Below are 25796 nucleotides of genomic sequence, written 5' to 3'. Positions count from 1 at the left end.
TATGTATTTGAGAAATCTTTAAGCCTCAATTGATTCATCTACTCTTATTTATTTGTTGGATTTCTCTGCTTCTTAAACAGTTCCATGCACTGGGATCCTTTCTCCTGGATGCTCTTCTTGCACAGTACCTCTGTTTTTAGCAAGGATGATTTCAGTTTTAAACATAATCCTTCTGTTTTTTTTCTTAACTTAGTTTCACATCCTTTGATTTTAAGCAAATATGTTCTATTTTATTTATTTATTTTTGAGATTTTTATTGCGCAAACAATTACCCTGGGGTGTCTCGGCGCATGTGTGAGCTAGCGGGACCACAATAATAGAGTTCACTGATCAAGCAGCCATGTCTTTACGAGCCTCCGGAAGCTCATCAGGTTGGGGGCTTTTTTGATATTTAGTGGGAGAAGGTTCCAAAGTTTTGGTGCAGCCACTAAAAAGCGTCTGTCTCCCCAAGTTGCCGTTCTAGTGCGAGGTACAGGTAGGAGGCAGGTGTTAGCAGATCTCAGCAGTCTTTTGGGAGTGTACAGCTGGAATGCCTCAGTCAGGAACTTGGGTCCGATGCCATGCACTGCCTTGTAGGCAATGCAGAGGGCCTTGAATTTAATACGGCTCTCTACTCTGAGCCAATGAAGCTTACGAATGGCGAGGGTAGTAGGCTGGCGGCAAGGAATGTTTAAGAGAGTTCTGGCAGCCGCGTTCTGTATAGACTGTAGCTTTGACATCACAAGTTTCTGGGTGTTGAGAAAGAGGGCATTTCCATAATCAATTTTGGAAAATACCAAGGTGGTAACTAAGGTCTTCCCAGCAGAGGTGGGGAGGTAAGGCAGCAATTTCTTGATTTTCTTTAAAGTGAAGAAAGCAGAGGAGACAACCTTGTTGACATGAAGTTTGAAAGTCAGTTTGCTGTCGAAGATGACTCCCAAGTTCCTCGCTTTGACCACTGGGACGGGTGGAGAGCCCAACTGGTTGGGCCACCAAATGGAAGACCATTCAGGGGAGAGGTTGCCAAAGGTCATAACCTCGGTTTTATCCGAGTTAAGCCTTAGGCAGTTGGAGGACATCCACCTACTGACCGCAAGCATGGCCTCCTGAAAATTGGCAGCCACTGCTGTGCCGTTTTTATGGATCGCCAGCACCAGTTGGGTATCGTCTGCGTAGGAGGTTAATCGCACCCCATAGGCCTTTATTACCCTCGCTAAGTCCGCTACGTAGATGTTAAATAACGTGGGGCTTAGCGAGGAGCCTTGTGGTACTCCACATGGTAGTGCAGAGACGGGAGAGTAGAAATTACCCAACTTGACTGTCTGGGTGCGGTCGGCCAGGAAAGATGAGATAAGGTCTCTAGCCGAGCCGTCGATCCCCAGGGCTGTGACACGGTCGACCAAAATAGCATGGTCGACCGTGTCAAATGCTGCGGACAGATCCAGAAGAATTAAGATGGCTGCTCCTCCCTGATCCATGATGGTTCTGATTTCATCTGAAGCTTTTATTAGAGTGGTCTCCGCCCCGTGTCCCTTCCTAAAGCCAAACTGCGTTTCGTCTAAGAGTTGGTGAGTATCGACGAACTCTGAGAGCTGTACATTCATCAGAGCTTCGCAAATTTTGGCCGGAAAGGGGAGACAGGCAATGGGTCTGTAACTGACCAAGGCGGAGGGATCCAGGGAGGGCTTCTTCAAAAGAGGCTTAATCACTGCCTTCTTCCATGGGGCTGGGTAACAGCCGGTTTGAAAGGCAGTGTTGCAGATTTCCATAAGTGGGTGAGAAATCACCTCACTTAAATTAGCCATCACTGAGGGAGGGCATGGGTCCAAAGGGGATCCAGACTTGGTGATGGAGATAAGTCTGCTGATTTGGTTTTCTGTGGTGTCAGCAAATGAAGAGAGAGGGTCATGGTTAATGTGGGGAGTTTCCTTACTGCTGACAGTGGATCTGGCCCCTACATCTCCACCAAAGGATGCATAGATATCTGCCACTTTAGTAGTAAAGAAAGTGGACAGTGCGTTACAAAACAGTTGGGAGGGTTCTACTCCGAGACCCGACGGAGGGGTAGATAGGGAGGTGACCACTGAGAACAGTTCTCTGGCTGAATTGCTGGCGTTATCTATTTGGGTAGAGAAAAAAATCGTTTTCCGAGCAGTAATAGCCTTTTTATATATAGTTAAAGCATCTTTGTAAGACTGCTTAGCTATGGGGCAGTAGGATTTCCTCCAGCGTCTTTCTAGATTCCTACAGTATTGTCTACTTTTACTGCTGTGTGTAGTTTGCTGGTAACCAGACAAAATGATTTAATTTCTGCTGGAACTCTGCACATGTTATGAAATATATTGGGTAAATCTGTCTCTGCTCTAGTTACCTTCAGAGTGGCCCAATGACCACTTAAAGCTATCACTTCTCTCATGAAACATTGATGTTACTTTTTTGTTTTGCAATACATCGCCATGCTGCTTGCTGCTTGCATTCTATTATTTGTTGCCAAGCACCAGTAGGTTTACATGCCTATTTTGAAATTATTTGTGGTTTTGTTTTCCATGCAAATTGAACAATTAATTTCAGTCTTTCAGTCTACCCTGATTTAGAAAAATAAATTCCAATTGTTTTGAAAATAAAATCTGCAAACATCGAATTTATTCTTTTATTTCAGTATTGGATAAATGAATACACTTCAACTCTGGGAATTGGAGTTTTCCATTCAGGAATTCAAGTATATGGCAGAGGTATGTATGAGAAATCCATGCAATTTGTTTAATCAAAGGCACTCTTGAAGCATAAAGAGCTCACTGCAAAGTCCCACTTGAATTGTTTATTTTACACTATGGGAATAAATGCCTCTTCCTAATTTCAATAGATTTCCTGAATAACTAGTTTTTAAGGCTCCTAATAGCGGGATCTATTTAAGTAACAGGAAGTGTGAATTTCTTGCAAAAAATGCTATTAGATTTAACAATCAAAGCATCACCATCTCATGATATGCAATTAATTCAAATTCCATCATGTTCACAAAGATAGCCTGCTGGTGTAAAAGTAACAGGTGTAACCTTTTTATGAAGTAAAATGTAGGCTAAAATCAGCTAACCAGTATTTAGCCACTTCACTAACCATTTTATCAAGGCTGTAAGACAATAGAATGAAACTGTCAAACATGATACTAAAACGTGTGGCAACAACATTTTAAATTAGGATAAACCTATATTTAAAAAACATTTTAGAACATCTTTTGTGATTTTGTTTTTCTTTTATATTTGTGATATGTAAATTTGGTGCATGATACAGGGCAAGTCATTACGTGGCAAAAGGAAAATAAATACTAAAAATGGCGAAAAACATGAATTATACAAGCCCATTTACTTAGCACCAAATAAACAAATTATACTGAAAGAAATGGGGAAAGGTAAGGAAATGATCTGTTGAAGCAAAAGAAAAAAAAACAGATCCATATTTTGCTGTATACTCATGTACTGAAGAGTGTAATTTACATAAATTCGGGTCCAAAAAGATTTAATCTGCTGTAAGCAACCTCAAGCTCTTCTCTCGGTCATTACAATCTTTATAAAGTCTTCCTATGGAGTTGATCAGTGTGTCCCAAAATATTACAGAAGGACATATCAACAATGTACATCCGCTCATATATAAAAAAATTACTGCATGTTGTAAAGCCACAATATAATCAAACAAGAGCATAGACCAGGCTCTCCGGTTCAGAATCAGTGTATGCATGTCTACTCATAGTCAAACCTTAAAGTATTGTAATTGTGGCCATGCAACCTTCTATATTCCATGATCAGCAGTTCAAAATGAATGGATGTGAATTTTTATTAAAGCGAAACACAAAATAGGGTCACCTGAGAACTGTAAAACCAAAAAAAAAAGATAAAACTGAGTTGGTGATTAAAAAGTAAATAAAGCAATTCTGCCATTCTCGTACAAAATGATTTTAATCATATCAGTAAGAATCACAGGCAGTAGAAGTTTCCTTCAATGCCAGTCTGTCTCAATCAGTCGATCAATATGAACTTAATTCAGCTTTTGAAAAAAAAACATAAAAGTACAATGAATCGCAATATACACATCACTTACAAAGAAATACCTAAAATCAATAAAATTAGGTTAAGATCCCAATAAAAGCTCTCAATAAATTTAAAATCAAATGGATCCTAGAAACAATTTGCACAAACTGGGTAAGAATCAGTACTCCGGTATCTGGTAATATTTATCACAACTTTTTCTGAACCTAACAGCAACTTTTAAAAAGCTAAGAACAAGTTTCCTTCGATTGTACAATAATAGAGCAAATATTGGTGTGTTGATTGCCAGTCTAGCTATAGGTCAGGATTGTGAATCTTAAGTCAAAACTACCCAAAACAAAGTAGACGAAGAATGGCTCCCTGTTTGTAGATTCAAATGAAAGTTTCAACTAGCAAGTAACATTGCAATAACAACAATATGCATAAACGCAGTAGCAGTGATAAAGGCCGGGTTTTCGATTGTATTTTGCTGCGTTCGATCCCTGAAGAAAACCCATTCTCTCTTGACTTGCCAAACGAATTAAAGAAAACCAAACCCCCAAAAATCGTGACAAAATGTTGAGGAGGTGCTTTTGAAAACTATATTGGTTATATCGACAATCTGTGTTACCATGTGCGACATTAGAAATAGTTACCGAATACCTCGAGTGACACCATGAACTGAGTTAATTTTACATTGGTGGAATATTTTTGTTAACATAGGGGATTTCGGTTTATGTGTATCCGATGATTAAATGCTTAGACTGTTAAATTCTAAGAGCAATTTTGTTTTTACAATAAATTCATACATATTGTAAACTTATTTATAGTTCTCATTAATGCCGATCTCAAAAGTTACCACATGCCCCAGTTTACACTTGGCAATTGGTGGATCATGCAAATATTCTGTCCACAGAAGCTCTGCTAAAGCTTGTCATAGGATTTATTGAATGCATGCTTGAGGCAGATGGAGAGCTGGTTTGTGACCGTATTCCCAAGAAGGAAGTGGGGCAGAAAAAGATTCTTGACCTTCAGATTCTTGAATTCTTTCCCCAAAAACGAGATGTTCAAATTAATGACACTTGCTCATATAGTTTCAGTACATCTTCACATAGTCATACATGTATTTTTGTACCTCGATTACTGGCTCCTGAAGGAGGCATGCCTTTGCTAGCTTCGGACCACCTCTAGGCAGTAGTCAATATTACCCTCTCTGGGATTCTCCATAGAGTCCAAATCCCATCTCCAGTGCTGTTCAGTGGAATGTCTTTTTCTGGCTTTTCTGGACTTAACTGCTTTCTGTAACAAGTCCAGGACATTCAGGCAATGATCCTGATGTTGCAAGTGGGAATTGCTGTTCTACCATGCACTGGTTTGAGGGGCCCTAGGATTCTGGACATTATGCATCCTTCTGGCACCTTACACCTGTTGGCAAATGCATGCCCTTCAGTGCAGTTTCTGGTTGCAGCTTACTCACATTGGGGACTCCTGTTGGACAAGAACCATGTATTTCAAGCTCAGGTCCTTCAGTGGCAGATACGTTTTACCATTCTGACATGCAACTGGTTGGTTTTTTTGCCCTTTCCAGATCTCAGAGTAGTGGCAGATCTCATCTCTGGGATGGGGAGGTCACCTGTACAAGGTGAAGATTCCAAGTCTCTGGTCCAAGACTGAATTGTATAATCTTAAATTTCATTTGGGACCACGAGCCATCCAGTTGGCCCTAGAGGCCTTTATCAGGGACAGGTCGATCCAGGTGCTGATGGACAAAACCACCTCCACATGATTTGGATGTGGAGGTATGTATCATGCCCTGTCTTGAGGCTTTGGTTATGGCTGGCCCATGACAGGATTTTCCGCACTGTCAATCACCCTGTGGCATCCCCCCGCATCAGGGCTGATGAGCTCAGCAGTTTTCATGGATGGCATCTGAACCGGTAGGTAGTGCACAGTATTTTCGCCCAGCGGATGCAGCCCTAGGTGGTCTATGTTCTACCTCCAAAAACACTCAGTGCCCAGTCTTCTGTACTCTAGAGTTACCTTTTATCCGTATTTAGGAAACATGTTAAGCCTTTTGTGGAGTCCCAGCTTTCTAAATGCATTTCCACCTCTGCAGAGGTTCCCACAGGTCCTGAAGAAAGTCAAGTAGGACCAAGCACAGTCCATTTTGGTTGCCAGGAGAGTTGGGTACTTCGAAAAGTTGATCTTGGACGTCTGGCACACACTTAAACTTCCTCATCAAGAGGATTTACTTTTCCGGTATGAAGGAATTTTGGTGAGTGAGGTTGAGTGGATCCAACTGCAAGACTTTGATCTACTGTTGGAGGTAGTGATTTTCATCTTGGCTGATTGTCCTACTTCTGCCAAATCTAATTATTCAGTGCTACGCAAACAAATGACCTGGCAGTTCGGTCTGGACTGTTCCCATGAGGCACAGAGTCAAGACTGATTTGCATATGGCTGGATCTAAACTGGGGTGGCATGGTGAGCAAAAGAACGATGGATGAATGTTTTGCCATTGTGCAACATTCCGTCCATCATCTTGTGTGTTTTGCTGTTCACCCTATGTGGGAAGGGTATGCCCAGACGTGGGTCCCGTGCTCACTAAGCCACTGGAGTCAAGCTATCCTGGCTGATGATGGCTGATAGCCAGAAACCGGTCCTAGGATGCTTGACGCCGGTCCAGGGAAGACCTGGCTTGGCAGTTCAGTCTGGACTGTTCCCATGAGGCACAGGTTCAAGACTGATTTGCATATGGACATGTCTGAACTGGGGTGGCTTGGTGAACAAAATAACAGTGGATTAAATTCAGATCAGTGACTGGGGGTGATGTTTTGCCATTGTGCAACATTCCGTCCACCATCTTGTGTGTTTTACTCTTTATTGGAATTGCAGCGGTATGTCACTTCGCCGAACTGCTGTCATTTTCAGCTGAGACTCCGTATATGTCCTTCTTCCCGGACACACTGGTGCTTAGGACTCGTGCATCCTTTTTCCTGAAAGTGGTGTTCCTTTTCCATGTGTTGCAGTTGCGTTCTTTTCTTCACCACCTCACTCTAAAAAAAGGTTCACTTGTGCCGATAAAGGTAAGGCAGTTCAGTAAAGCACTTTATCATGATGGGCTGTCCTTTGCATCATGCTGTGCCACGCCTCTGCCAAAAAGAACCTCTTCAGGGTGTTCAAGATCATTTTACCAGTGCAAAATAATCCTCTTTTTCTCTGGCTCAGGCAATCGCGTTTTTGACATCTGCCAGGCAGACACATGGTTGTTTGCCCTTCCCTTCACCATACAGTGCTGCAACAATTCACAAGTCTTTATTTGTACATTTATTGGCTTCTGACAAGTGAACTGAGTTTGCGTCCACCATACTTGCACTGCTTATGCTAGTAATCTCCAAAAGTTGTTTTTCCAAGTGCTCCGAGCACAAGGTTTTTTGAGTCTGTGCCTTCTTAAACCTCCACAGGTGCAAAAGCCCCATCCATAAACCCTCATTAAAGGCAAATTTAGATGGACTCTGAAAAGTGCAATCTATTCTTTTCTACAAAGGTCTACCCTGAACACTAAATTTCTGCCCAAATTCAATCTACAAAGCGCTTACCTAGGCCAATCCCCATCTCGACTTAATTTGCAAAGCCATAGCTAGGACCCATTCTACAGAGCACTATTCAGACATCCTTTACAAAGCCCCATCCGTTCAGACACCACTTTACAAGACCGTATTTATAGTTCTTCGAAACTCCATCCAATTCTCATGAAAAAATCTCCATAGAGGTATTTTTGGAACCAGAGCAACCTGTGTCTTCAGACTACTTGGTTAAAAGGGAGAGTACCAGCACCTCCCATCAGTGGTTCAATACTTAGCAAATGAGAGTGTCAGCAAGTCTGAGAAGTAATAGTTACTCTGGGATTTGCATACCCACACAGTTGTCAATTCGCCTGCAAATCGTATGTGGCACCCATATTTGAAGATAAACAAATTGATCTTTTCTCCTGCAGATATATTGGAATCTCCTAGATTGTTCATGACTGATATTACTCGGACAAGGGTGTATAGTTTGCTCGCATAGTGCCGATTTGGTTCAGTTTCCTTGTTCATGAGATCACCAGTAAAGAGACAGGCAAGGCGTAACCGGCTATTCTCACAGCGTGCCAATTCAGAATGGCATGGGTGCGATGTCAGGAGGCCAAATACTTGTAGATTAGACCGTCTCATAAAAACCTGCTCAGCTGACATAAAGGGTTGCTGAAATATAGATTGCCTGCCCTGTATTGCTAAAATATTCTCTAACCAGCATCTAACGCACTGGAGACCACCAGCTGGGTGGAACACTGAGGCGAAAGACGGGGAATGGAACTGCTGAGGAAAGAGGATCTGAACAGAGAGAGGGGAAAAGGTGGCTGGATGCGAGAGCTGCGTGGAAAGGGGTGGCTCTAGCTGATGGAACAGCTATCCTGAATGAGGAAAATGGTTAATTGTGAAAGGGCATGAGGAGCTAATGTAGTGAAAGATGAGGTGCAGTAAAACAGTAAAGAGTGGAGGAGAGGTGTGATTAAGACCCTCAGAGGAAGGAAAGCATATTTGGGTGAAGAGACAGAACATCTTATGAAAGTGGGGGAGGTGTATCACCATGAAGAAAAAAGATAAAGCAGAAGGATGGTAAAAGCAGCTCTGGCAAATTAAAGGAGCTGGAGTGAGCAGAAAACTTATATGGGGCGCGAGAGGTAAAAAGTCAAGACAAAGCACTGGGTTGAAGTAAGGAGACACGCTGAAAGTGCCACGTGATTGTAGCCATTGGCCCTTGAAAGCACAGACAATTAACATCCATGTAAATGGTTGGGTAGTTAAAAGAGCACAATATTTGAGGGGCAATAGTCCCTTGTACCCTGGGCCCTGGTGCCTCTGGACATGCTGAATTATTGATGGGTATAGCCCTTGCAGCAGTTTCAAGAGGAGGAAAGAAGGGTGGGGGGTGGAGGAGGGAGTGGGAAACTAGCACAAACCAAGGTGTGTAGCATTGCTGAGATACACCTGGCAGAGGACAGTAAAATGCAGATGCTAAGGAATCGAGCTGAGCTGGGGTGAATTGGAATAGGGACGCTGAGTCACAAGACTCTACCTCATACCTGCTCTCCATTATGCTTGGTAGGGAATTTAAGAAGAGCTGTTAATCCTGTTGGCACATAAAAGCAGACTATGGTTCTTTTTTTTTTTTAAATATATTTGTCATTAACACAAGGCATTACAAATAAAAATACGATACAAAGGAACACTTTCCCACCACATGTTACATCATTTCGGGGAAGGGAGGGGAGACCTAGGGAACAAGATACATACAAATCAAAAAATTCACGGGGATGGGAAATATCAAACACAGAATCTCTAGGTGGCTCACAGAACTCCGCCCTGTATTGATTCCAGGACCCCCACACCGACACCCACTTTCGGTGGTCGGCCTCTCGCTATAGACTATGGTTCTTAATGTTTCTGACTAGACCCCGGTCTCCGCATTACTCTGACCTGGGAATACCTGGGACATGAATAGTAGGGTTGGGTGAGTAGGAGGTACTACTCTTTATTCCCAAATGCCTCCAGTTTGTTGTATTTTGTGTAATTTCTGTAGTGTGTATTCAGTCTCAATTTATTCTAAAGAACAGATGTAAAAACACTGCCATTACTATTAGAACATTTACCCTAAGAGTCCTCCCAGACTTAAACTCCTTAATGTTGCAAACAAAAACTGTCATGTTACTATGCAGTGGAGGTACGCATGGGAAGAAATGAGAGTAATTATACTTACTATCTCAATGTGATCTAAAACACCATTTATGCTGACAAAATATATGCACAATTTCAAACCCTTTTTTGGAGAAGTGTCATTGCATTGCAGTTTATATTGTCTCTAAAATGTATCTATTCCTGATCTCTGCAAAGTAGCCTTTAAGCCTTATTGGTTATGACTCACACCATTGGCTAATATTCTTTAAAACATTCTCACAAAATAACCAATACATTTCCATGTAAAGTGGTCTTTAAGCTGTCTCATTTCTGACCAGTGTTACTGTCCTAATAAGCCTTAACACACACCATTTCTTAGAATTTGCAGCTCCTTGAACCTCTGCAACCACATTTTCGTCTTGAAAAGTCAACAAATGTGTCTTGATCTTTACATTGCAATCCTGGTCAGTCCTGAAACACTATTCTTGAAATTTCCACTTAACCTCCCCATCCCCCAAGTTCTACAAAGTCCCTTCCAAGACCTTGTCAGTTCTTCTCTTCATGGCCAAGGAGAACCTCAGTAAAAACACCCCACGTCAAAGCCCCATCCCCTTCAAGCTCCATCCAGACTGCCCCTTGCTGGATATATAATGTGATGTCACTAATTCCACACTGTTGCATTTTTACTGCAACTGAGATTTAAAAAATGTATGCAGACATCTTTAAAAAGAATTGCAAAGTTCTTTCTCCGCACAATACGTCATCCTTCCTGCTCCCCTCGCTTTTTCCAATAGGCTCTGTCTTCATACACACAGAGAACAAAAGAGCTGCAATAAAAGCCCAACTGCCTTTAAAAAGTAAGGCAAAACATCCTGCTCAACGACAGTACACTTTCCATTCGGGGGCTCACGGCAGTCTTTCCAGGATTGATTACATTTTGACACCAGCGGTTCAGGCACAGACCGTCTCTGGGGCTCGCCTTATGGCCAGGGGTATATCGGATCACTCTCCAGTTTGGGTATCCTTCGACTTTGGCATCGTGGCGGCGACCAGGGTGGCGCCGGTCAATCCCTGGTATTTCCGCAACCCCACGACTCGAGACCTCCTTGCTAAAGCTATCGATCTGTACTTCACTGAGAACACAGGTACGGTAACGTCGGCCCTTTCCCTCTGGGAGGCCTTTAAGACTGTCCTTAAAGGAGAGGCTTTCTCCTTGATCGCCGAGGTGCGCAGACGAAGGGATGAAGACATGGTACGTTGGAGTCGGATGTTGCAGACCTGAACTCCCAGTTGGCGCTGGGACCGACACCCGAACTGTTACATGCTCTCTCCCTGAAGCAGTCGGAATACAGAGCCACCGCCACTGACGCTGCCAAGGCGATGGGCAGGGAACAGCAAGGGAGGATTTATGATGCCGGAGACAAGGCGGGCAAGCTCCTTGCCTGGCTAGACAAGAGAGAGTTGGCTTCCCGTGTGGTACCTGAGATTTTGGGCGATGACGGTCTGGTTGTTACTGACCCCAACGCTATCGCATCGGCTTTTGCCGACTACTTTGAGACGGTTTATACATCAGTCTCCGCCCTGACTGAATCGGACTCGGCCTCTTTTTTGGAGGGGGTTGAGCTCCCTTGCCTGTCGGATACCGAGCGTGACGACATGGACCGGGGCATTACGGCGGACGGGGTGGCGTTAGCAATACGGTCCTTGCGCTCCGGAAAAGCTCCAGGTCCCAATGGTCTGCCGGTGGAGCTGTATAAGATCAAAGCAGACACTATCGCGGTGCCCCTGAGGAGTATGTTCTTGGAAGCCCGAGAGGCTGGTGAACTTCCACTGGATCAACGCCTGGCCACCATTGTGGTCATCCATAAGGAGGGGAAGCCTAGAGACCTTTGTAGGTCGTATCGCCCTATTTCATTGCTGAATGCCGAGCCCAAAATCCTGGCTAAGTTCCTGGCCAATCGGCTCGTGGGTGTGATCGCGGACTTGGTCCATCCAGACCAGTCCGGTTTCATACCTCACCGTAACACTGCCCTTCATCTTAGAAGACTTCACGCTGTCATGGCGCGGGCACACATGCTCTGCGAGCCAACTGTCCTGGCCTCACTGGACGCGACGATGGCGTTTGATTCTCTCGAATGGAACTACCTCTGGGCGGTGCTGTCTAAGTTTGGGTTCGGCCCTGACTTCATTAGTTGGGTCCGGCTTCTCTACTCCTCCCCGTTGGCCAACATAACGGTCAATGGCCGCATGTCTGCTTCCTTTGCCGTGCGCAGGGGTACTAGACAGGGCTGTCCGTTATCACCGCTCCTTTTTGCCCTTGCGCTGGAGCCACTTGCTGCTTGGATCCGCACTCACCCTGACATTAGTGGGATCAGGTGGTCACCGGGATTCGAAGATCGCGTCTCGCTATACGCGGATGACATTCTGCTTTACCTTACCTCCCCCTGTAGGTCCTTGATTGTGGTGTTTGATGTACTGGGTACCTTTGGTGGATACTCGGGCCTGGTTATCAACTGGTCCAAGTCCTACCTCTATGTGCTTCGCGGAGACACTCCACGTCTCCCTAGGGGCTGTGCAATTCAGGTCTCGCAGCAGGGCTTCAAGTACCTGGGCATCTATATTTCAACGGATGCCAGGGCACGTTACGCCAACAACTTGCTCCCTCCTCTGGCGCGCCTCCGGCGTGACGTGGGGGGTTGGAAAAGATTGCCGCTGTCCTTGTTGGGCCGAGCGGCATTGTTCAAAATGATGTCCCTGCCGAGATTTTTGTATGCGCTTCAAAACACGCAGGACCCAGTCCCTTCCAAATACTTCAGGGAGATTGAAGGTTTGCAGCGTACCCTTTTGTGGGAAGGAAGGCCGCGCATTGCCGTGGTCAAGCTGACCATTCCGTGGTACGACGGCGGTATTGCCCTGCCCGATGTACGTCGGTACTACTGGGCTTCTCAATTGGCGGCTCTCAATCATGGCTTTTACGGACCGGCGATTAATCCAGGGTACGCCATGGATCGCTGGCTCATGAACGACGGGATGTACTATAGAGCGCTGTATTCTAGATCTCTGGACCGGAAATTGACTGGTCCCACCAGGACCGCGGTGCATTTATGGAGGGCTGTTACGAAGGCACTGGGGTGGAAGGGTAGGCTCACCATGGCTACTCCCCTTTACGACTCTGACTTGCTGGGGAGATTGTGGCACTCAAAAGGGTTTGATCGGTGGGATCTCATCGGCATTTCCAAAGTGGCGGATGTGATGGCTAGAGGGGAAATCAAATCATTTGCTGCTCTACAGGCTGAATTTCAACTGGGGGCCACGGAATACTTTCGATATGCGCAGTTGAGGCATGCCCTTACGTCCACCCTGCCTGTAGGTGAAAAAGTTCCCGAGTCATCCCCGTTGGAAGACAGGGTGCTGGACGGCCATATGCCGGACAGCGCCATCTCCCTGACCTACAAAAAACTAATCAATGTTCGGACGGACCTGCTGGTGAGAGTGCAAGACCACTGGATGCATGATGGGATTGAGATGGATGATGAGGACTGGCAGTCTGCGATATCCTCCCCTAAGGAAGTAGCAATTTCGGCCAGACTGCGCTTGGTTCAGCTGAAAGTACTTCACAGGGTGTAGGTCACTGGCCCCAGGTTGATTCATATGGGGCTTTCCCAGGACGGCCTTTGTAGGAGGGGATGTGGTGTGCTGGCCACTTTTATGCATACTATTTGGGAGTGCCATGTCATAGCCTCTTATTGGGAACGAGTGCATGCGGTTATGCGTGTTGTGACTGGTGTGGATTTGCCTGCGGAAGCTAGACGCTGCTTGCTGAATGTGTGGGGTCCGACTGATAACAATAACGCTCAAACCCGCTGGGTCACGCTGGGGAACATGGTGGCCAAGAGGGACATTGCCAGAGATGGGGTGCTCCAACCCCCCCCACTGTGAGTCTTTGGAAAACCAATATGGATTGGTGCATGCTCCGGGAGAAGACTGTCTACTTAGCTCGGGGTAAGCCCAAGATGTGGGGGATGGTCTGGGGGGCCTGGAATGCGTACAGAGGTGATATTTGTGTGCCCCCGGAGGTAGTCCGACTGGAGGTTCGTCTCTCACCGTAGCTATTCCCTCCACCCAAGTTTTCACGTGATATGATCCTGTTTCTTGCTCCCCTCACACATGTATGTTTTTTGATATGACTATGCCATGATGCGGAATTTCCCGCCTCTCCCCCTGGATATATGCCTTACCGCTCTACTATGCTCCTCTGCCTTGCCATCTTTCTCCCTTTCTCCGTCCTCTTTCCCCCTTTTCCTTCTTTACTCTTGTCCCTTTTCGGTTCTCACCTTGTTCATTAAGTTCACTTCTATAATATATAAAATTAAACCTGACTGCTCCTTTTACTGTTTTGTGCACACCTCTATGTTGCTTTGATAATGCTGCCTAGCCTCCGGGATGTACGGCTGAATAGCGGTGTACTTTGAACTACAAATAAAGGTTTTCCAAAAAAAAAAAAAAGTAAGGCAAAAAAACACAACAAAAATAGACCAGAAGAATCCGTGACTGAGTTTGAGTTGCAGGACTCTTGTTACCCCATAGTTGTGTAGACTTGCAACCCCATCTGATGACTTCACACCGACTGCCGCCCACGTGGGTGCGCCCCACAGTTTGTTTGCAACTGGCTTAGGCAGAATTCCCAGGCACTAAGTTACCACTTTACTTGTGCCTGCACTAGTTAAACTGGTCATCTTCCCAAGCTATCTTTACCTTCTCCTTGGGCTTTCAGGAAGCAGGTAATCGTGTGTAATACAAATAATCCGCTAAAAGGGTGCTTGGTTGTGCAGCCATGAGGTATCACAGTTGTTTGCCCTGTTCCTTAGGCCTCATTTGGTTTTGGGCACTTCTGCCCAAAAAGGGCCCCCCTCTGAACGAGAAACATTTTTGTCTTATATTAGTTAGTCTCCGACCTCCCCTACCAGAGGGGTAAAAAAGGTAAAGAAGCAGAACACCAAGAACTGATCTGACGTTATACTTTCATTATAGCTATGGTACCTAGTTGGGCTGGTGAGGCCTTTACAACTGGGCCTGGGATTGAAGTAAGGGACACTTTTGTGGATGTTACTTAAATTCCCTGATGTTTGTCTAAATTTCTGAGGCCACCCAAGTGCGATCTTCTCTTTATCTTGTAAGGCTGCATAGGTGTTTAGTTCACAAGCGACTCTAGCTCCTGATGTGCAGGAAGTGGGTACATTAGTGATGTAAGAGCATGGTGCTAGTCTCAACAGCATAGCAAAATTACTGAAGGGAAGGATGCTGCTGTCCTCAGAAACTCACTGCTGATGCAGAGGCAGCGTTGGAGCCTCCTCCAGAGGCTGGTTCTCTGTGAAGTTTGACTTTGAGATGTCATATCCCCCTCCTTTAACTGAGACAGCTGGATGGAGGTCCCTAGAGGCCAAATGTGGGCCTTGGGGATTGGAGAAGAGTTGACTATTTCGGTCAGAAGGTCTTGCTTTGGAACAGTATCCAAGTCCCCCTCTCCTTTGTTGCTTAACGCAACTAGACTCTTCACGCCTCTTTAGAGGATAGTATTTGATGCTCCAGTAGAAGCATGATGTTAGATGGCCTTGTAAAGGGCTGGGAACTAAGGTGCAATATGGGAACTCATAGTCCCTCCTGATTGCTTTATCAACTTTGAGAGGAGCCAGGAAGCTGCCTTCAGTTGGAGGGAAGCCTCTTAGATGATTGTTTTCACTTAGGCTGATATGATGGTCCCCTGATTGCTAGACTATGCAATTTTTGGGTCTGGATAAGTATTGGAATTTCTAGAAGCGACTTCTCACTGCAGATTCTTTACCTTCTATTCCCCAGGTGTCAAACTTGATCCAGAAGATCTTGATCAGAACCTCTGCGCACTGATAGGTGGCAACGGCAGCTCTGTGTCAACTTTGTCCATGCGCGGTGTTGCGTAAACCCTGCCTATAAAGGCTCAACCCCAGTGGGCTGACGTCCGTTCCTTTCTTGTAAGATGTGAAGTCGCTGTATATCTGACCGTCACAAAATAGAACCTTGCTATCCTACAGGAAACACATTTTCCGACGCACTCACAATCACATCAAATATCCAGGTCGAGACCCCTCCCCCCCTTTCATTGTGTGAATTCATACTTATTACTCTCCTTAAGTCTGGTAACAACCTGAGAGCCCTGATTCTTATAGACCATTACTGTCAGGTTTGCTCCACAGGATCCAGCTGCCGAATAGTGGTTCCACCTCCAAATGTCACCAACACCCTGATTATACCAACAAGGTGTTCGAGCCATTAGGTGAGGGAATAATCAAAATAAAAAAAAGGAAGGGAAAGGAAGGGGTCAGCAGGGAAGGGATACCTGAAATGACAAAAAGATACCTGCATGAACACCAAGTATACAAAAGGCTACACTCATAAATTCTTGCTAATAGGAGTCAAATATACCTGCTTAAAGAAAAAGAATCAGGCCATTCGTTCATATGATAACTTCACTCTCCACTACTGTCCTAGTTACTCCTAAGGGAACATAAACAAGAGCATACAGTCACATGCATTGATGAACGAAAACGAAACACCTAAATGAATCTCTCGCTGCCTATGAACCTACCACTAGACCACTTGGAGAAAGTGTAATAAGGGATCCTGTAGAAACAACTTATAGGAATAAATTCCTACTTGAAATGGCCTTTCTGTAAAGATATAGTTCCGGACACGGCAGTGTGTAGGAAGCAAAAAACCACAACACTCCGCTCCCAGTGTTCCACACAGAAGATTCAAAAGGATTACTTTCAGTAAGGATATGAATAATATGGGACAGCACAGCAACGCGCAGTTGCGACCACTACAACGCTCTGCTCCCTTTTATCCAGCCAACACAGTTTAGTAAAACACGGCAACGCGTAGTTCCTGACACTACAGCGCTCCGCTTTTACCCAGCCAACACAGTTTAGTAAAACACGGCACCGCGTAGTTCCTGACACTACAGCGCTCCGCTTTTACCCAGCCAACACAGTTTAGCAAAACACGGCAACGCGTAGTTCCTGACACTACAGCGCTCCGCTTTTACCCCTTGAATCCACAAACTCGGAAATGCCCCAGAAGTCATGCAGCAGCACAGGATTGCTAGCACCCCACGCTCCACAGAACGATCAAACCTTAGCCACGACTGGTAAGTCAATCTCCAGTAAAAGAAAAATGATTAACAACACACCAAGTCAGAGTCCGAGCAACGAGGCATCTTAACAGACGCTCCTAGGGAAATTCTCCACGGAGGGGAAAACGTCTCTGCGGCACAGGGACCGGAGAACAGCAAACAGGGAATAGACGTGCAGAGCGAAGGCTACCACCTCCGAGAAACATGAACAGGAACTGGAATAACACGCACCAAGATGCGTGCGTTCCAGACTTAAATTACTTCCTGGCAGCTGCGCTATGAATCCTGGGAAGCGTAGTTTTACCGCACCACAGGCAATGCAGGCGTGGCTATGACGATTCTGACAATTACCACCGACTGGGCCCAAATCATCCTAGTGCCTCCCGACTGGGCCCTAGACTAGAAGAGTGTGGTATCCCAAGCTCCTGGGCATGAGCATCTGTGGTCGGATCAGTGCAAGATACTGAGCATGGTCCATCTTCATGCTTTAAGATTGAGCAGCGACAGCTGAGTGTTTTCAATCTTATTCCACGGTTGTTGATGTTGTTCTGGGAGCCAGGTGTCCTTTGATAAAATCATGATACTCCTGCAGGTGGGATGAGTTTGTGGCTTGGTGTTCCAACAGTTATGTAGACCATGTTCATGCCAAACTGAGGTGTTGCTGTTTGTGCTGTCGTTGGCTTGGCAATGTTAAGGGGTATTTGTCCGCTAGCTCTGCTTTTCTGTGGTTGGGGGAATCAGCCTTTCCTGTTTAAGTCACCCTTTGTGACTCCTTTCTTGAAAGGTTTGCAGCACGTTTCCACCTTCCTTCTTCATTATGCCCCCGTGGGACTTGATTTTGGTTTTAACCTATCAGATGTTTTCTCCCTTTGAACCCATGCATAGCTGTCCTCTTAGACTTTCGACCCATAGGCCGTCTTCTTGGTGGCCATTACTTTTGTGTAGGGAGAGCGAGCTTCAGGCCTTCTCGGTTAACCCACTGTATTCTACCTTCTACTAGGACAACCCTGTTCTTCAAAAGCATGCCTTCTTTTAGCTTGCTGGGGTGGCACCTATATAGGCACTGTCGACGAGAAGTCATCTGCGCCGTATACTGGCATGCAGAGGTACTGCTCAACATATTTCATGTTTAGCACCTGGGGAATATTCTACGGTAAGGATTCTTTGGCAATAGAGTCTCTACCAGATATGGTGTTACCGAAACTAAGTAACCTATTTGTTTGCTAGTGCAAAGAGTAAGGTTGTAAGTTTTCAGAAAGTGCCATGCATAGGGTGATAGGGCGCATGTATCCAAGGATCAGAGGAAAGTGGAATTATGCAATAGGAAATTCAGGTGGAGCAGCAAAAAGACTTATAAGATGCTCTGGAAGAAGTCAAAACCTTGTGAAGAGAATTCATTTGAAGCACCAGGACAACTTAAAAGCCCAGTGGAAACTATGGATGGTAGGTTAAAAGCAGTGGAGGCAAATCAGACGTTGATGGCCTTCATGCTTTAGAATACGTGTCAAAGATGATGGAATCTGAGTTTCGAGGGAAGAAAGATTTGCCTCAACAGATATTATATACTGTGGGAGGGGAGTTAAGCTTAGGTTTTTCAGATCAAAGAGACTGTGGAAAAGATCTGGAGATGTTAAAGTAAAGCACACTTGATGAATTTATTGTTAAATAAGGGGATGGAATGTTCTAATCAATGTTGTTAAATGATGAGATATATTCCTGTTTAATAATTGGATATTGTATTGAATATATCAGTGGTACTCTGAGATAGATACTAGCATTAGTCTTAAATTCTATAGTTTCAGCTATATTCATCTGTTTTTGAGTGTTGCTGAATTGCGGTTGTTCTGCTTCAGTTTGAGGAACCAAGGGGCAGATGTATCAACTTTCTGTTTTCCGAGTCCTTAATTGCGATTTTTACCGAATCGCAATTACGGAATCGCAAAATGGTATGTATGTACATTTCTGCGAATAATTCGCGATTTCCTAAAAATCGCGAATAATTCTGAGAATATTTTGCCATTTCTTATTTTGCGAAATTCGCAAATTAAGAAATTGCAAAAAACGTGAAAGTGCAATGCTGGAACAGGCTGATGACATCACACCCAGGAAGTTGGAGTGATTGCCTGCACCTGCTTGCCTGAGCCACACCCAGTGGCAGTTGGAACACTGTTTGGAGGCAGAGCAGACCTGTTTGGAGTGCAATGGAGTCACAGAACCCACAGGAGGAAATGTCTGGAGACAAGAGGAAAAGGAAGCATAAATTTACAGAAAAGGAACAAGAAATCCTCATAGAAGAAATGGTGTGTAGCGATGAGTTACTTTTTGGAAAAAAATCATTAAAAGTTCCTGAAGCAAGGAAGAGAACAATTTGGTTGGAGATCCAGGAAAAAGTAAATTCTGTTGGAGTTACCAATCGAACCATTGATGAAATTAAAAAAAGATGGTAGGACATGTGTCAAAGATCAAAAGAGAGGGTTGCTGAAAGGATCAAGGAGGCAAATAAAACTGCAACATCAGACCAACCAACAGCCCATGAGGAACTCATTGAAACAACCCTGCTTCCAGAGAGTGTGAGTGGAGTGGCTAACATTGATAGCTCTGACCCTACACCAACAGCACAAGGTAAGATGCATGCAAAGAAGTGTATTAAATGTTTGAAATGCATGTGTGTGTCTCCTGTGCAAATTCTCGTGTGAGGAATGTAGTAGTCCAGTGAGACTGTGGAACAAGTAGGACACAATGCATCATGGGATATGTAGTGCAATCATAATTATTTTGACACTTCAATCATAGGAACACATGAGATAGTTGAGAATCAATTATGATGGTAGAAATTTAGTTTAGTGATTTTTTCAATAAAAAAACGTTATTTGTCAGAAAATGCACATACAAAAACATACTCATATGTCTCACTCTACATCCACAGAACAATCCAGGGAATCCAGGGAGCTTGAGGGTGATGACTCACCTCCCCATGTCACATCTGATACTGAAGGAGGAGGCACTGATGCCACTGCCCTTAGTGAAATTATGCGCAGAAAGCGCAGGCATGTAGCTCCTCTACCACCATTGGAAGGAGATGAGAATGTAGATGGAGGTACAGTACACAGTGAGCCTGACAGTGTGCCCTCGTGACTCACAAGACCAACCCCAAAGTCAAAGCAGTACACGGTCAAACAGGTTGCAGGCATGTAGGAGCAGCAGTGGGCAAATGGAAGCAGGCTCAGTTTTTGCTGGTCTTGAGCAGGATATGCTTCGCGTGCAGCGCCTGCAACATAAGGCCCTCAGATCAATCAATAGTCAGCTTTTAAGATTGAACAGAAATCAAGAAGGCATGGCTGCATCAATTGATAAACTGTCTGACCCTGGATCGTTCAGAGAATGCACGCAACAAGGCTGCAAAGCATGCACATATCAGGATGCAAAGCTATACAAAAGCAATCAACCGGCTATGTACTGTCACTAGCAACTTCACCAGGCACAGCATTAACATGCAGCGTGAAATGAACGAATGCACCCATAAAATGGTAAACAGCTTGAACAGAGTGACCTCTGCTGTAGAAATTTTGCAAACCTCCAACTCTGGCGCAAGCGCTCTCATTGCCTCAGCTGACAGTGAGGACACCTCCAGTAGGACCAGTAGGAACCCCACACCAACTATTCACTTGACCCAGCGCAGAAGTGGAAGGTGTGCTGGCACAGCACATGATGAAGAAATCATACAACCACAGGAATATCCTGCTTCAAGCCGCCAGCGCACAAAGTGACAATTTAAAGTACAATTCATTGAGCATTGCTGCATTGTGGAACATGGCTCCATGTTACATTTGTGTTTCTTTTCATTTACTTTCTTCTAAAATGTACATTTTGCAAACTGCACCATGGTTTGTGTGTTGTGAAAAAAAACACTTGCATAAAAAGTAAATCGGTAGTTTTGCTTGTCTTACCTAAAAGTAATTCTGTGTAATCTCAGACGGTCTGACGGCCAGCCACAGCTCCTACTCCTGCGGGAGCCCTTCTAGGTGGAGGTATGTCATCATCAGATGTGTCAGACTCACTCACTTCAATGTCTGTGCCTTTGCGCATGGCCATGTTATGCAGCATTGCACAGCTAGTTAAAATTTTACAACAGGTTTCAGGACTGTACTGCAGAGCGCCTCTGAAACGGCTTTTCAAAATGCCAAATGTGCGTTCATTGACCCCACGTTTTGACCGGTGTACCCTGTTGTGCCGTCTTTCTCTTGCAGAGTTCAAGTATGGTGTTAGGATGAAGTCACGCACTGAATAGGCACTATCACCTGCATGGATGGAATTTTTTTTTAACCTACGTTACATTTTCAAAAAATGGATGGATGGATGTTTGCATGACTGTGATTTACCTAGCAGGTATCCCTCTCCAAACTGTCCAGCACTCAGACTTCTATGAATTCCGCTATGTCTGAAGATAAAGGAATCCTGTGTGCTGCCTGGGTACTTTGACACTATGTCATTGACTATATATTTGGCATTGCACACAATCTGGATGTTGAGAGAGTGGTAGCTTTTCCTATTACGAAATACATATTCTGTGGCTGCTGGTGGAGTGATGGCAATATGAGTGCCATCAATACAATCACATGTGGGAAGCGTGCAATTTGATAGAATTCCAACTTGGTTTCCTGTATGGCCTGTTGGGTGTTTGAGAAGTAGATGTGATGTTGAAACCTGTTCAGCATTGCATCCAGGAACACATGAAAAAGCGTGATAGGGCACTTTGTGACACCCCACCATCCTCTGCAATTATGCTTTGAAAAGACCCTGAAGCCAAAGGTGCAGTGAGCACAATACCTGCACATGATTTGGAATTGATTGAGTTCTGCGTGTTGGATGCTCCAAAAATGGTTTCAATTCATTAATGAGGTCCATAATGGTGTGTGGATGAAGTCTGTATTTGTCATAAATGTCCTCTTGAGTCTGCTGGAACAGCGTGATGCGTAATCTGAAGATTCTCTCCTGTCTCGGTCTCCTCTGTGCAAGAGCTTGTATGTGCAGCCTTCTGGCTATCAGGTATAGTCCAGCCATTTTGGAAATCAATTCTGGGTGCCTTTTTAAAAAAAAAATTCAGGTTACCACCTGAATGTACTTGGTGTTAATTGCGAATTCTTATTTTGCGATTTTCAGAAATTCGCTAATTGCGATTTTTTTCAAACATCCAGTTGCGATTTCTTATGCTGCGATTTTTTTTTTTTGTTTGCAATTTTCGCAAAATAAAAAACATGCTAAATAAGGAATCGCTAATAAATTCTCAGAAATCCATTTATCGCAAATTAAGAAATCGCTATATTTGCGATTTCTTAATTTGCGAAGCGATTTTTTTCATACCTACCATTTCCCGTTTTATTTGTCGCAAACACAGCTATTTTGCGATTCGCAGCGTTTGCGACAAAAAAAAAGTTTGATACATCTGCCCCCAAGAGAATAGTGCACAGCTTTCAAAAGTTTCGGGTTTTGTGTGGGCTTGCTGAGCATACAGTAACTTTTGGTGGGTGAAATAGAACTTCTGACTGGATGCTTCTGAAAATGCCCATATTGGTTTGAAATCTTCCTCATTGTAACTGACTATAGCATGTTTGACATAGCTCAAAACATTTTCTTCCTGACCTGTCCAGTCCACTGGTCTGGCAAAATACTGCGGAAAGTCGTAATCCAACAAAACAATGTTGGGTGGAATGCTTGAAGTAATCTCAGCCATTGGTAAGCATTCAGCCCCCATTCCTTCATTATTTTGTTCACCATGCCACCTTAGAATGGAACCAGCTTTATGCTAATCAGTCTTGGTCCTGCTCCAATAGGAGCAGTCCAGCCAAAACTGCCAAACCAAGATTGGTTTCTGCCTGGTTGGGCTCATCAGTGATTTGCAGATTGGTTCCAGTGGCACTCATTTAGTTTATGATAACCTCACATTCTTTCTATTTGTAAACTAGGCAGACTCCTCTGTTAAGATCCTCTGGTAATGTCACTTAAAATCCCCAATGAGTTTTATTTTGTGAATTATTTTGTGTCTGGTGCTTGCTATCTAATTCACAGTTTGAGTCTACATAACCAAGAAGGAAATAGATGATTTTAGTTCTGATTTCACAAAAAAGAAGAGGGCCATAGCAAATGTTAACTATACAACTTAGTTTCATATTGTGTTCTTTCAGGGAACAGTGGTATGGGGGCAGTTATAAGTTGAGGACGTATGAATGGAATCATGCTGTTTTGAGACAGTAGCAACTTTGTTGTGGGAGTTTGACTGCAATAAATCCCCAGGAACATGGGTGAAGAGGCACAGGGTGGCATGCCATGGTTACTCCCAATTGCATTGTTTTTTAACTTCCATGTATAGAGATTCCTAATGAAGAAAGTCTTCAGAAATGTAGACTGATTATTCTTTTTCTTCTGGAGTTTTCGCTGACACTTTCTAGGGCAATATTCTTGAACAGTAATCTAATAAAGTAGGGTTATCAAATGTTGAATGCACTAAGAAAACAGGAGTGGATATAATTTTTGAATTATGCCTACTTCCATGATGAGATTAAGCCAGACAAAGCTGGACATTAAATACAATTTGCACATCCGCTGACTGGTTCTTTGTAACGTACTGTTCCCCAGCGTGGGCAACTTGATTACTTGTAACTGATTTAAAGATGTAAGCACCTTTTTGGAGGCGTGCTGATGGTAGGAGAAAAATGTCATCTAGAGAGGGACCCAGACGACGATAGACTTGGGGAAAGAGAAAATTTTGTGTAAGAGAGAGGGTACCTCTTAGGCATTCAAAATACGAACAGTGTAGCCTACAGAATCATGACAACTAAATGCATCGTATTCAAATCAACACATCTTTGTGGATGGATGTAGGTTTGGTGAATTGACAGCCAAATGATTCCAGTATGTTATACTTCAGGTTGAATCTGAGGGGCCTGTTGGTGATATGTTTTCTAACATTTTGGCAAATTCAGTATCAATTCCTGGTTTGCAGACAGTCATTAAGAGTTTTCTTCCAATGGACACAATATACTTAATAGTCCCCTCATTCAGGATATCTGAAGGCAAGTTTGTCTCCAGATCTGCAGGTTTTTGCCTGCCACAAGTTCAAAAGTCTTACAGTAGCTTGCATTCTAAACTTGCTATTTAAAAGGGATTCGCTCTATTTGGGAGCGGTCTATTTACCACCAGTTCTTTAGGTTTGGTGTAAGAAATACTCCTCTCCAGTACATCACTATTCTTCCATTGGCAGCAATTCAGGCGTGAATGTCTTCTCCAAGATTTTGGACTTGGTGGCCTCATTCTTCGAGTATTAGGATTTTTACATCTTCCTGTATTTGGACAGTTTGCTCACCCGGCCTCTTTGGTTGCCTCTTCACTTGAGTAATAAGCTGGTGTTTCTAATTCCTCGCTGAAGACTTCCAAGGCAATACAATTTAATGGACTTAATTGCAGGTTTACTTGGGGGTTGGGTTTTCCCCGCATGAGTTTATTCAACTTGAAATACTTCACTCACTTTTTCATGTTAGCACATATCTGTGTTGACTCTAAAGCTGAGATTGCCCCAGTTCTATCTGGGAACTCTTTGGGGTCAGTCCAGTTACCCTCATTTAAAGCAGTTTCTCATTGGAAAGAATACAGAGGCTTACATTCTTTGCTAGAAAATCCAGACAAACTCCAAACCGATGACCCCGTTCAGGAAGCTAATACGTGTGTTTTGATGACCATACAAGAGGTAGACATTTGTAACTTTGATTTCTCATCTTCCTGCTCAGTTCTCCTAGGCCACCTTATGCCTCCCATTATTCCATATTCAGTTCTTCTACTCCTACATCTTTTGTTCAAATTCTTAAATTAGTGCTCCTGCCTACCCTTTGTCTTAATTCTGACTCTCCTTGTCATACTCTTTTGTCAAACATGTAAAAGCAGTTTCCGCTTTGGTTCGGTTTGAAATTGGTTTATTTCAAGTGTATACTCCTAAAATATTCACATAATAAAAACATATATATATGTTTTGTTTTTTTTAGAGGTTTTCTATAGTGCTAGCCAGTCTCGAGGGTATCGGAGCGCTTTACAACATGATGTAGAGAAGACAAATGCATGATAATGGCGTGGTGTAAAAATGCAGAAGTGTGCCGAAAGACAGTACAGTTCTGCTTAACGTCAGAGGTGCGTCGTTGAGGGAGAGGGGTCTTGGGATCCAAAGAGTAGGATTGCGGTAAATAGGTCGGGAGGTAGTCTCAAAGACCAGGGACCGCAAGTCTAGTGCTGGAGTTGTTTTTTAGCGGTGCTGACCCAAGGGGTGATTGTTCGTGCGGTGTCGGAAGGTTGACCTGTGGGGGTGTGATGTCTGGTGCCTCCCAGCTGGGGGCGTGTGAGTCACGTGATTGCGTTCGGGAAGGCACGGTTGAGGTAAAGGGCTTTTAGGCGGCTTTTGAATTTTGCAAGGAGGGGGTGGTTCTGATGTCGACTGGGATGGCGTTTCAGATTTTTGGGGCGTTGCCGCGCAAAATAGCGGGCTGCAGTCTTTTGTTTACGTGTTTTCGAGGGGATGAGGAGGAAGGCGTTGGAACTCCTGAGGCTTCTTGTTTGGCCGGCTTTCTTGAGTTTGGAGGCTAGGTATTCCGGTTTCCCTGTGTGCAGGGCTTTGTGTGCGAGACGGGCAGTTCTGAAGCTGGCTCACATTTCCACCGGGAGCCATTTTAGATCTCTGAGAGCGGGAGATATATGGTCAAATTTTTTGATTCCGGTGACCATTCTGGCCCCTGCATTGAGGGTGGTTTTGAGAGGGGCTAGGTGTGCGCTAGCTGTGCCGGTGAGGATTGCGTTTCCATAGTTCAGTCTGGACAGCATCAGGGATTGGGTGGCTTGTGGAGGTCGCTCAGAGGGATGTGGGGTTTGATTTTG

The 25796-nt window shown here is 44.3% G+C and overlaps 1 protein-coding gene across 1 annotated transcript in view; it reads left to right on the top strand.

Annotated features, from left to right (window-relative positions):
• The window catches only part of DESI2 (desumoylating isopeptidase 2), a 234368-nt gene that overhangs the window by 61191 nt on the left and 147381 nt on the right, over positions 1–25796 (top strand). Inside the window, exon 2 of the mRNA XM_086926841.1 lies at positions 2639–2711. Within this exon, the coding sequence (XP_086782967.1) occupies positions 2639–2711 (73 nt within the window). The remainder of the gene's footprint in view (positions 1–2638; positions 2712–25796) is intronic.

This window comes from Lissotriton vulgaris, chromosome 6, assembly GCF_964263255.1.
Source record: "Lissotriton vulgaris chromosome 6, aLisVul1.2, whole genome shotgun sequence".
Taxonomy (NCBI): Eukaryota; Metazoa; Chordata; class Amphibia; order Caudata; family Salamandridae; genus Lissotriton; species Lissotriton vulgaris.
The sequence above is the reverse complement of the archived record's forward strand: the minus strand, read 5'-3'. Positions and strand labels throughout refer to the sequence as shown.